The sequence below is a fragment of the Gymnoscopelus microlampas genome, assembly GCF_963454915.1.
Source record: "Gymnoscopelus microlampas genome assembly, chromosome: 7".
Classification (NCBI taxonomy): domain Eukaryota; kingdom Metazoa; phylum Chordata; class Actinopteri; order Myctophiformes; family Myctophidae; genus Gymnoscopelus; species Gymnoscopelus microlampas.
The window spans coordinates 3,950,172-3,964,102 of record NC_139944.1 but is presented as its reverse complement, the minus strand read 5'-3'; the positions used below and the strand labels follow the sequence as shown (position 1 = coordinate 3,964,102).

Here is a 13,931-nt window from a genome sequence, read left to right as displayed (position 1 = left end):
AATAGCAGATGTACAAGCTCATCGCAACACGTTGTGGCGCGTTGTAAGCTATTTTTGCAGAATGTTTTACTCAGAATAGGGAAGCTAGGGTTTAAGAGGTTAACAGTGTTCTTACATTAAACTGTTCACTTATGCCTAGTGAGGTCCTGATCTATCCAGTCTATTTTGGAAATACAAAAACTAAAAGTTAATTTCAATTTCCATCCAATATTAAGGAACAGTCTATTAACAGCTTGACTCTCTCATTGTCTGTTGATGTGTGAAATACAGGATGGATACTGTAAACTGATGTCTCAGCGGCGGAGTATGGCTACTGAGTACGTAATTTCAATACTTCTACTCCAGCACAGTGTGATTATTTGAAAGCTTTAGTTACTAGTTACTATGCAGACTTACATGATTTTAAAAAAACGTGTTAACCCCAATTACTTTGTGTTAGGGTTACACAATGGCTAGCCTCGGAAACCCATGCCTTTTTTTTGTTTCAAAAGAAAAAAAGCCTGGGAGAACCTTGCAGGAACGCTGGTCTTAGGACCTTGTTATCTCCTAACCAATCAGAGTGCTCCAAACCCAGGCGCTGGAATCCAGCGCCTGGGTTTGGCTCCGCCCTTCAAGACCATCGATTGGGCTCGTTCAGATGTACAAGAAAATAGCAGATGTACAAGCTCACAACACGTCACAGCACTATAACATGACAAAAATATCAAACCGTTGCTGTCCTCCAGATCAACACTTCATTTATAAGTTCACACATATGCCCGACTCCATTCCCAAACTTTGAAATAATTACTATTAAAACAAATATATAGAAAAAACACTAGACAGGCTACAATTATTACCCCCCCCCCCTCCCCTTTAGCGTACGAGGGGGTCTAGTTTACAGTATGAAGGGCTACCGCACAAAAAATAAATAAATGATTATGTCATAATATTATAATAACATGTGTTCCTCATTGTTTCTCCCTCTTTCTATGTCTCTTTGTCTTTTCATTGTCTGTCTCTCAGGTGGGTCTCCATCACAGCCCTCCCTCTCTCTGCAGCAGACAGGACGAAGTCTTGGCATAATGACATCACACAGGATGACCGTGACAATTATGTCCACTGCCTGTCAGTGTTCATCACACAGAAATCAGAACCAATACAATGTGTTCTTCTTTACCCCAGACAGGCTGAACAATTATCACTTATTGAATAATGAGTTGAATCTGATGTCTGACTTTGTCTCTTTCATTCTGTGTGTGTGTGTGTGTGTGTGTGTGTGTGTGTGTGTGTGTGTGTGTGTGTGTGTGTGTGTGTGTGTGTGTGTGTGTGTGTGTGTGTGTGTGTGTGTGTGTGTGTGTGTGTGTGTGTGTGTGTGTGTGTTGGTGAGCAGTGTAGAGGCCATGTCAACAGGAGACCCAGCTGAGGACATTAAGGACCTGGTGACTGATGCTCAAAACATAGAGAGGAACTTATATGAGTCAGTTAACATCAAGGTAAGAACCTAATATTCTCATCATTACATTTATTTACATGTTCTAATGACTACATTAATTACAATGTAGCAACCACAAACCAATGTCTAAGATTTAACAGTTCATCATTCAGTGACATAAAAACGAACAAAAAACAATAGCCAAATCAAGCCTAGTTCAGAGCCCTAGGGGACCCCGTTCAACTATGTTTAAAGGAGCTACACCATGAATTTAAAAAATAATAATAATATTTGATATCATATTGTGTATGTCCCTCAAACGTTTTTCAAAAGGTTTGAGCCTAAATCAAGCCTCAGATATACTCATTCCAACTAACTTCTCTCTGGCTTATAAAGCACTTTCACCTGCAATACCACATTGTCCTGTTTGGCACGGGGCGCTATTGAGCCAGTTTGTATGCATGTCATGTCCTGGTTCTGTGTGGAAAAAGTAAAAAATAAATAAATAAGAAAACATTAAAAAAAAAAAAAAAAAATGAAAAAGAAAAAAAAAAAAAAAATTGATTATTTTTTTTTGGTTAGAACTGAAAAACGGGAGGAATTGTTCCCAGACGTGACGTAGGGTGGGGGAACAAATCTGACGGACTGTTTTCAGACCAATTTACATAAAAACCACAGATAGCCTATGAAAGCCTGCATGCTCGAAGTCGGGTATTTGTTGGAACAGAAGAGAGGTGGGGGAGACCAAAAACACACAAAAATGAAGAAAAAGTTAAAATTCATGGTGTAGACCCTTTAAAGGTGTATTTGCTTATCCTTGTTGTCAGGCAGAAACCTATGTCGTTGTTTTTTTCAAACATTAATGCTGTTTTTATCATACATTAATGCTGTTTTCATCATACAAGAGTGTCACTCAAAAGTAGTGAAAATAGCAGATATACAAGCTCACAACGTGTCGCGATGGTCAGCTTGATTAACCATTTAAACCAGGGGTGTCAAACTCATTTTGATGTCCGGGCAAGATTGGTCAAATGGTGACTTGAGGTGGGCAGGAACCAGTTGCGGACGCACATGCACGCTCACACGCATTCAGTTATACAGCATTGTTTTTCAATGTGTTGTCTTGTCTCAGAAAACAAACAATGCAATTTGTAACAATAATAATAATAATAATTATTATAATTATTATTATAAACCATTTTAAGTAGAACTAGAGGTCTCCGTGTGTTTTATGAAGATTAGCTACTTTAATTATTTACATTTACAAAAATAGCAGATCTACAAGCTCATAGTGCGGCACTCAGTGCCGCACTATGAGCTTGTAGATCTGCTATTTTTGAATAGCCAAATAAATCTTAAAATGACACAGATGCTTTCCCAGATTGAATGTTAAATACGCTCTGAGTTCAATTAATACTGAGGATTTCACTGGGCAAGCTCCTGAGAAATAAAAGAAGCAGCTTTGATACATTTATACGTTTTTAACACATATATGATTAATGCTTCTAACTACCTATTACCATTATTATATTTTCAAAAATATCATAAATGGCAAATTTACATGGTGTAGCCAGCATGAAATTTCATCTAAATCACTTGCTGCTCCCAGACACCTGACATCTCTTTGCTTTAACAAACTTGCCAATGTCAGGGACCAGTTATTTTCATAACACTGCACTACGTTTGTGCGTGCGTGCGTGCGTGCGTGCGTGCGTCAGACAGACAGACAGACAGACAGACAGACAGACAGACAGAGAGAGAGAGAGAGAGAGAGAGAGAGAGAGAGAGAGAGAGAGAGAGAGAGAGAGAGAGAGAGAGAGAGAGAGAGAGAGAGAATACATGTCCATGCTGGGCTGACTCCTGTGTGAGGATCAGAGAGTATAGCCATTATTACTCGACTAGTAGTTGTTAACGAGCCAATCAGCCAGAACATTCCACAGCTGGGGAGACAATAGCGGGCCATCAGAGGTACTCAGCCAAGTAGCAGCGAGTGGGGGAGGGGCGAGCTGCTTGGGCGGCAGCAAGGCAATGCAAACTGCGACTCTATGTCTGTTAGATGTACAGTAGTACAGTAGTCAATTTACTATTTTTAAAAGTATTTCGCGGGCCGCCATGGACCTTTCCGCGGGCCGCAAAAGGCCCGCGGGCCGCCAGTTTGACAAGTCTGATTTAAACCCTATTTACTTGAATTGAACGTGGTTAGGTTCCCCCGGGGGTCTATTCTTGGTCCCTACCTTTTCCCCTCTACACCAAATCTCTTCACTAAAAATTGCAGATCTATAAGCTCAGTGTGGGCTTGTAGATCTGCTATTTTTGCCTCAGAATAGAAAAGCTACTTACATTCAACTGTTGACTTATACCTAGTGTGGTCCTGATCGGTTCAGTCTTTTATTTTGGAAAGAGTAAAAGTTAATTCCAACCAATGTTAAAGTAATACTAGGTAACTTTTTCAACAAAACTAAAGTTAAATTGTATATCTTTTGTGAGTGGCAAATGTTTCACAACACCCACTCCATGAATTTCACCCCCTAAAGCCTTTTCTATTATAATTTCTATTGAAAAGGTGGCTCGGTGAGCCTTTCCCGCGAAAATGACATCATCCGGCCAGAAAACTGAAACGGAAATGCACCGGTTTCCTGTTTGGCCAGGAACTACCGCACCGGTTTCCTGTTTGGCCAGGAACTACCGCACCGGTTTCCTGTTTGGCCAGGAACTACCGCGCTAATAACAAAAAGGAATCTCACGCTGTTTTTAAGAGATTGTAGGATTTGAAGATCGAAAAACAACTGAAAAAGAAACCACAGCGCACGGTAACTAAAGCTCCACTGGCTAAGAGAAACGATCCACAGATAGTATAAAACAATTAAAAGAACGCTTTTTGAAACGTTTCCGTCTTCCCGTGAAAACAAATGGAATTCTGGGTAACGGAGGAATAAACAAACGGCCTGCAGTGATGGTAATGACCAGCAGAGGCTGCTAAAAATCGTTATTTGTGGACCTGCATTGTATTACTTTAAGGAACAGTCTGTTAATAGCTTGACTCTCTCATTGTCTGTTGATGTGTGAAACACAGTATAGCTACTGGTGGATGTTGGATAAGAAGATCTCTGAGCTGAGAGAGAAACGACGGTTGAGTATGGATACTGGGTACGGAATTTCAATACTTCTAGTGTTTATTTGACAGCTTCAGTTACTTTGCAGACTTACATGATTTCTTTGTTTACAAAAAACGTGTTAACCCCAATTACTTTGGTTTAGGGTTGCATAATGGTAATCTCTACGTAGAGGAAGTAGAGATTGTCCACTAGTTAATCAATCACTGGTGGTTTTGTTTTCTGAAGCATGATAAAAGAAAGAACTAGAAAATGTGCTCCTCGGAGCACAGGTCTCCGCCAGTACTGTTCCTGATTAATCCTGTCTTACCTATTTAGTTTACATATTGTCACGTGTCACTTGACCAATGTTAGCTTGGATGATGGAAACTCACTTCAAAAAATATAAATGATTTTTTGAAGTGACACACCTATTTATGGATTTCTATTTCATCATGCGTCTCACTAGCCAATCAAAGCACACCCTTTCAACATATTGTCACGTGTCATGTGAAGCTTGACCAATGTTAGCTTGGCGGACACACGGAAGGACGGAGACGAAAACATACTCTCCACCTCTGGCAGAGACAAAAATCATTAAAATGTCTTTCCAAATGTACTTGGTTGTTAATGTAATTGGTCCATGTAAAGTGTATGTGTGGTAAACACTGCATTACATGGATGACTCCCACAATGTACTACAACTCCCACAATGGAGTTATGTTTATGAACCAATTACACACTGAAGCCACCATTCAAAAATTCTTACAATGACACACATACTGTACATATGTACATATTGTATGTACGTTCAATAATTGAAGAAACAATTGTTTGATTTCAGACAACATCACAACTCTGGCTATGGGTCTACGACAAGCAGAGGATCATCATACTCTGGTTGTGGGTCTACGACAAGCAGAAGAACAAAAGACTCTGGCTACGGGTCTAGGACAAGCAGAGGATCATCATACTCTGGCTATGGGTCTAGGACAAGCAGAGGATCATCATACTCTGGCTATGAGTCTATGACAAGCAGAGGATCATCCTACTCTAGCTATCGGTCTAAGATAAGCAGAGGATCATCATACTCTGGCTATGGGTCTGGGTCGAATGAAGAACCTCGAGTTCCACACCAAATGTAAGATCACTGATCTCTTTGAACGTCAACTGGAAAGACACAAAGAACTAATCCACATTGAAATTATTTAAAATTTGACATGATTCTAACTTGTACTGTGTTTTTTCTAGAAAACACAAACGTGACTTTAACATGAAAATATTTGACATGAAACAGGTAGTTAATTGATAAATGACGATCACGGACATTTCTTGGAAGGCTGCAAGTGGATGGGAGGCGATATCCGGTGCCCTCTCTATTATTTTTAACTCTATGCTTACAACCCAGTTAATCACAGATTGCATATTCAGGACGACTAGCTGGCCTTACAACCCAGCTAGGCCTTCACAGTGGCTCTTGAGTCCGGTTCTAAAGAACTAGCCGATTATCAGTTTAACAATCACAATAATATGTGTTCCTCATTCCTCCCTCCTCTTTCTATGTCTCTTTGTCTTTTCTATATGTCTGTCTCTCAGGTGGGATTCCATCACAGCCCTCCCTCTCTCTGCAGCAGACATGAGGAAGTCTTGGCATAAAGACTTACCACAGGACGACCGTGACCTCTATGTCCGCAGCCTGTGAGTGTTAATCACATAGAAAGCAGAACCAATACAATGTGTTCTCACCTTCTTCTTGACCCCAGACTAGCTGAACTGGTCACTTATTGAATGATGAGTTGAATCTGATGTCTGACTTTCATCTCTTTCATTCTCTATGTTTTTGGTGAGCAGTGTAAGGAACCAGGTGACTGATATTCAGGACAGAGAGAGGAACATATATGAGTCTGCTAACAGCGAGGTAAGAACCTAATATTCTCTCCATGACATTTATTTACATGTTCTAATGACTATATGATAGTGGGGCGGCATAGCACGAGGAATCAGCCTAATCGTTCAATTTTGCGATGAAAGCGCCAAATTTGGCAGAAGTGTTGATTGATATATTGGAAACAAAACTGGATATTGGGACATCACAAATTCTCACCTTCGTGGGCGTGGCAGCCATTTTTCAAAATGGCCACCAGCAGTTGATCAAATCTTCCTAGTTGTTGTCCTAACTAGGCTGAAATGTTGCTCAAGTATGTGAATATGAAGGTGTGTGGGTGTGTTCATGCGAATTGCCTAAAAGGGGGCGTTGCAATGGGAGTGGCGTAGTTAACAGCAATATTTTTGGGGAAATTGTTCAAATGGTGATACAAGCGAGAAATTTGGTACAAGTCATCTTTGGAGATCACACTTCGATTTAGGACACCGGGCCACTCATAAATCAAAGATGGCAGGCATTTTTTTCAAGATGGCTGCCAAAATTTTACTGTTTTTGCATTTCTGCATAATTTTGCCTAAAATTATTTGAGGTAATTTACCAAATCACCAAAAAGCACTCCCATAGTAAGTTTTGAATATTTTCAAACAGGAGTTACCATTTACGGTGAAGGTGCCAACTCAGCGTATCGAGTAGCATGGCTTGAGTCCTGTGGTAGGTACTGGGAGCTGATCTTAGGTGTGAAGATGAAGAAAGAACAATGCTCTGTGGAGCTCAGGGAGGAGATAAAAAAGGCAGCCAGATAGATGAAGAAAGTAGGGTGGAGTACAAAGAGATAAGGGGTAAGGCTGAGAGAAAGATGGTGAGGGTTAAGGAAAAGAGTATGAGTAGTTGTATGAAAGGTTGGACACCAAGGAGGGAGAAAAGGACCTGCACAAATTGGCTAGACAGGCACTGAGATGGGAACGATGAGCAAGAGGTTAAGGTGATGAAGGATGGATGGAAATGTTCTAGCAACCGAAGACAGTGTGTTGAGAAGATGAAAGGAGTACTTTGATGGAACGGATGGAGGAAAGTGTCAGTGTTGTTCTATTTATAGTGGCTCATAGGAATAGACCATGTGACAACCAGGAATAGTTTGGTGACCACTGGAGAGACGGTTGACAGCCGGAATGTAGACAGCATCCAGGAGCAATATGGGTTAGCGCCCTAGCCTGTGTCTTCCGTGAGGAAGAAGCCCAACAAATCCACGGTGAGGCCTTTTAAGGAGGGCTATTCAAGCAAGCCGCAAGTGGAGCCTGTAGTACCACCATGGCCCAAGAAACCATCACGCCAGAATGAAATGTTTGGAACAGGGGAGTCTGGTGCAACGCTCAGGCCCTGGACCTGGTGAGACGAAGGAGGAGCCCGGCCAGGAGGCCATCGACAGAGCCTAGTCCCTCCACGTGCCAGAGCCTCCGCTCTCCCCGAGTCCTGGCAGAGTAGTCCCGGATAAGCGGACTGAGAGGCCCTGTCTTGCCCTAAGAGGACTGACCGTGGGTAGCTACTGGGATGTAATTTGGGGGCTCGATCAACCCCAGCCGGGTCACCTCGGCGAGGGTGTATGTTGCGAGACCCGAAACACCCATCGACCCCAGGCTACAACTGATGATACGTCCAAGGTGCATCCATGTGATGTTTTTCTTTATGCAGGAGTTATTTGTAACAGAAGGATAGCAGTGAGTGGGAAGATGTATAGGACGGTAGGGGACCAGCCAATGATGCTGTACAGCTTGGAAACGGTGGCATTGACGAAAGGCCAAATGCCAAAGCGGCGGTTTAAGGATGCGGTGAGAGACGGCATTCAGGTGGCTGGAGTCACCGAGGAAGACACAGAACTAGATGGGAAAAAATGTATACATGTTCAGAAGTCATGAGATTTTGTCCCTGAATTTGACTGTGAGCACAGTTGTATGGCCTGTTTTTGAAATGTTTTAATTTAGATGGTTATAAATGGTAACTCCTGTTTGAAAATGTTCAAAAACATACTATGGGAGTGCTATTTGGTGATTGACCTCAAATAATTCAAAGATATGCAGAAATGCAAAAACAGTCTAATGTTGGCTGCCATCTTGAAAAAAAAAATGGCTGCCATCTTTGATTTAGGAGTGGCCCGGTATTCTAAATCGTAGTGTGATCTCCAAAGATGATTTGTACCAAATTTCCAACTTGTAACAATTCCCCCAAAATATTGCTGCTAACTAGGCCACTCCCATTGCAACGCCCCCTTTTAGGCAATTAGTATGAACACACCCACACACCTTCATACTCACAAACATCACGCAACATTTTAGCCTACTAGGACAAAAATTAGGAGGATTTGATCAACCGCTGGTGGCCATTTTGAAAAATGTCTGCCACGCCCACCAAGGTGAGAATTTGTGATGTCCCAATATCCAGTTTTGTTCAACATATATCTATCGACACTCCTGCCAAAATGTGCGCTTTCATCGCAAAAATGAACGATCGTCGTGCTATGCCGCCCTACTATGAGCTACAATGTAGCGGTTCCAAATACATGACTAACATTTAACTGTTCATCTTTCAGTGTTCAAAAAATTGTCCAAAATAGGGATGCCCCCAGGTAAAAAAGTAGTATACTTTAGTATATGAAAAATATAAAATAAGTGTACTAATATTATTAAAAGTATACTTTGGATTCTTGTACTTAATTAAAAGCATATTAAAAATAAACTTATACAAAGTATACTTAAAAAAATATGTAATTAAGTTCAACTTCAATGTACTAAAAAGGAATATACTAATTATGGAATACTTGAAATGTATTTTAATGAACTTATCCAAAGTGTACTTTATGCAAAGTATATTTGTAATTAAATGTAAGCACACTTTTTAAAAGTACACTAAATTGAAACTGCTTAATAGTGTACTTTTAGTGTTTATAGTAAAGTCATTTGTAATACACTGTTAGTCTAATATATGTAAGTGTACTATAATTGCACTCCATTGCAAATGTATTTTAATATACTAAAAAGAAGTGTACTTTAATGTAAGTATATTAAAAGTTGTATGCCAGTGTACTTTGAGATAGTATACTAAATTACTAATACCTATAAGTGAGCTTTTAGTGCACTTAAGAAGAGTACATTTATTTTCAGTCATTTGTAATACACTGTTAGTATACTTTATTTAAGTGTACTTTAATTGCACTCCATTAGAAATGTATTTAATATACTTAAAATACCTGTACTTTAATGTAAGTATATTAAAATTATATGCCAGTGTACTTTGAAAAAGTACACTAACTTACTAATACTTATAGTAGGAATTAAGTGTAGTTTAAGAATGTTATAATACACTATTTATTATGCTTCATTAAAGTATACTTTAATTTAACTTCATTATGTTTATTTAATTATAATAATACAAAATGCACTATAATAATTTTAAGTTGTATTTTAGTGCACTTTTAAAAAATATACCAAATTGCAAATACCTATAGTGTTAATTTAGTACACTTATTTTCATGCCTTGTGTAACATAATGTAAGTATGCTTTATAAAAGTGCCCTTTAATTTTACTCAGTTAGAAATGTACTTAAGTATGCTTATGTTAATGTAAGGTCATTTAAAATTAGCTTTAGTGTACTTTAAAAAGTATGATTATTTGCAAATCATTTTTAATATAGAATTAATATGCTTTATTAATTTGTAGAATCATTTAAATACATTAGAAGTCCTGCAATCCTGAGACTGCATGCTGCACTGGCTTCCCCGTGATTGGTCAGAGTCACAGGGTTCCCTTTCAGCAGAGCCATTGGCTCTGCCTTCCAAATTTGCAGTCATGTGATTATGACATAATCAACTGTTCCGTTTTTGTCACCATCTTGTCACTTGTCACAAAATCGTACATCCATACTAAAATATACTTTAATACATTTTAAATAAACTAAATGGGACACTTAAAAAGTGCATTTGAAAAGTATTATTAATATGATAAAAGTGTTTTAATAATACACTTTTACACTACTTATAATGTACTGTAATCCCATTTAAAGTAGATTTACAGCACACTAATGATATAATATAATTGCACTAAAAGTGCATTTAGACCGCTCGTGGGTATACTTTTCACTACTGTACTAAGTATACTTAAAGTTTGTAAAAAGTTGTACGAATTTAGCACACAATTTGCACTTTTAGTATACTCAAGCATACCTTAAGTAGTAATTTATTAGTACTTGAGTACACTTAAGTTCAATTTAAGACGGCCAAAATAGTACATCCATACTAAAAATACACTTTAATACATTTTAAATAAACTAAATCGGACAGTTAAAAAGTACATTAGAAAAGTATTATTAATATGATAAAAGTGTTTTAATAATACACTTTTATACTACTGATAATGTACTGTAATCCCATTTAAAGTAGATTTACAACACACTAATAATATAATATAATTGCACTAAAAGTGCATTTTGACTGCTCGTGGGTATACTTTTCACTACTGTACTAAGTATACTTAAAGTTTGTAAAAAGTTGTACGAATTTAGCACACAAATTGCACTTTTAGTATACTCAAGCATACCTTAAGTAGTAATTTAATAGTACTTGAGTACACTTAAGCTCAATTTAGTTCGACCAAAATAGTACATCCATACTAAAAATATACTTTAACACATTCATCAAAAATATACTTTTAGTATGCTATTTTTTTTACCTGGGCCAGGTAACCACATGAACCCTAACGTCCTTATTCTGAGGTGAACATTCGACGAAAATAGCCGATCTACGACGCCTCGCGATGCGACACGTTGTGAACTTGTAGTTTAGCTTTATTAACAATTGAAACCCTATATACTTAAATTGAACGGGGTTTGTCAGGGGTCTATTCTTGTTCCCTCTGCAGTCCCTGTACAGTCCCTCTGCAGATCTACAAGCTCATTGTGAGCTTGTAGATCTGCTATTTCCACAGTATGTTTGCCCCAGAATAGGGAAACTAGGGTTCATGAGGTTAACAGTGTTCTACTTACATTAAACTGTTCAACAGGAAGTAAAAGTTAATTCCAACCAATGTTAAGCAAGGAACAGGTGTTAACAGCTTGATTGATGTAGCTTGACTCTGTCATTGTCTGTTGATGTGTGAAATACAGGAGGAATACTGGAAACTGGAGAAGTGGTATGAGCTGAGGGTAATGAGTATGGGTAAGGTTCTAGCCACACACAATCACACACAACCACACCATAGACAGTAAAGAGAATGGACAGCGTTACGCCCACAGACTCTACAGACCATTAATGAAGGCTATTTTTCAAATTCTTTTTAAAAAAAAAGTGCAATTTCAAATCCGCCATCTTTCTATATCCCGTCATATCCTGTGCAACCGGAAATTAATGCTATTGGTTCGGTAGCTTGTCAATCAAGAGCGAGGTGGCGAATGAATGCTATTGGTTGTGTAGCTTGTCAATCCATCCTAGAGCATACCCTACTTTATCATCAATTTTAAAATAAATGGGACCATAATTTACCAAAACGCATATCATGGTGATTGAAAGAATACTTTAAACTGGATTAAGTGCTCCTCGGAGCACAGGTCTCCGCCAGGTGAGGTACGTTATTGTGGCCTCCTGGTGGCGCTGTAATAGGCCAATGTGAAAAGGGTGCCATTTATTCTTAGGCCTTTCACGGCAATACTGCATTCATGATTTGAGGCATTTTGTTCCGAAAATGTGTTTTGCTAAATTACACCTGCTGGTGGCGCTATAACCGGCCAAATGTGCGTGTGAAATTTCACGGAAATCGCACACTGTGTGCATGATTTGAGGCCATTTGTTCAAAACGGACCAATCCTGCAAACTTTGGAAGGCAACCTTAGCCGATGGAATATGGGAAATCGGACAAATCCGTGTTGATCACATGACTGTAGAGATACTGTGTACCGATTTGCATGACGTTTGGATAAAATCTGTAGGAGTAATATTAAAAAATGGGTTTTGCACAAATCGGCCTCCTGGTGGCGCTATAACAGGCCTATGTGAAAGATTTGGAGCAGAGGTTCTGAATTGGCATCCAGGGAGTGTGCGTGCACAGTTTCCCAGCGACCGGGCCAACGGTGCCGGAGATTATCTGCTAACGGACAGACAGGACGGGCGGACACACGGACTGACAGGGTGCAAAACATACTCTCTCGCCATGCCTTTCGGCCTGGCGGAGACAACTAGCGACTGGAAGCATACATTATTTATGATAATGTTTATTAAGGTAATAAAAACTAAAGTTCGGCAAAAACCCACCCACTTGCATTGAGAATTATTTCTTTTGACACCAGCAGGGGTAAAACAGCGAAACTACAGGCCATTCATATGAACTGTCACTTCCTATATAGACTCAATTTCAAAGGCGCATGCTGGGCCATTGAACCCATAGTATCCCACTGTAGAAACCAATGGGTGACGTCACGTTCCCTTCGTCCATTTCTTGTATACAGTCTATGGCATAGACTGTATAAAAGAAATGGACGAAGGGAACGTGACGTCACCCATTGGTTTCTACAGACCGTAAATGAAGCCGATTGTTCAGGACCGTGCAATCCGCCATCTTTTATATATACCATTGGGCACGCCGGAACTCAAACGCTATTTCTTGAGACCAGACATGTGACCAGGGAACCGGAAAACAATCCCCAAAGAATGCTATTGGTTGGGTAGCTTGTCAATCAAGAGCGGGGGCGGGGAATGAATGCTATTGGTTGTCAATCAAATCATCCCGCCCCTCCTGGAGCATAGCCTACTTTATCGTCAATTTTAGAATAAATGGGACCATAATTTAGCAAAACGCATATCATGATGATTGAAAAGAGACTTTAAACTAGCGACTGGAAGCATACAGTATTTATGACAATTTTTATTAAGGTAAGAAAATCTAGTCTAAAATTTGTCAAAAACCCATCGGCTTACAATAAGAGAATATTCTTTCTGACACCTGCAGCCACCTACTGGCCATTTATATGAACTGTCTCTCTTCCATATTGGCCTCATTGTAAATATGTCAGCGCACGCACGCACGCACACAAACACACACACACACACACACACACACACACACACACACACACACACACACACACACACACACACACACACACACACAACCACTTAAACCCCTTGTTTATATTTTGTTGACCAGGCTCCCCCAGGGGTTTGTACTTGGTCTCTTCCTTTTTGCCCTCTACACCTAATCTCTTTACTGAAAATAGCAGATCTACTAACTGTTGTGCTGTAACTTGTATTATTCTATTTTCACAAGATGTTCACATATTTTCACAGAATGTTCATCTATTATGTCCTGTCCAGAATAGTGAGTTTAGGGTTGATTTAGTTAAACATGTTCACACTGTGTCCATTTAACTCTATATGGTTACCCTAATTGAGTTTACAGTGATATTCATGTCAGTCATAGAACAAAGTATCAGACCTCATGTCTTCTATGCTCATCATGTGTAATGATTTTTTTTTTTTGTTCTTCTGTAGAGGTGAAAGTG

General features: G+C 39.4%; 1 protein-coding gene across 1 annotated transcript; it reads left to right on the top strand.

The window, feature by feature from the left end:
• Window positions 1-1,382: 1,382 nt before the first annotated feature.
• Window positions 1,383-13,926, top strand: LOC311049466 (uncharacterized protein; the record flags this gene model as incomplete). Its single annotated transcript, XM_084063041.1, has 7 exons — window positions 1,383-1,475; window positions 4,488-4,561; window positions 5,498-5,647; window positions 6,103-6,204; window positions 6,358-6,424; window positions 11,544-11,582; window positions 13,921-13,926. 7 exons carry the CDS (start codon window positions 1,383-1,385, stop codon window positions 13,924-13,926), a joined length of 531 nt encoding a protein of 176 aa, XP_083919167.1.
• Window positions 13,927-13,931: the final 5 nt, after the last annotated feature.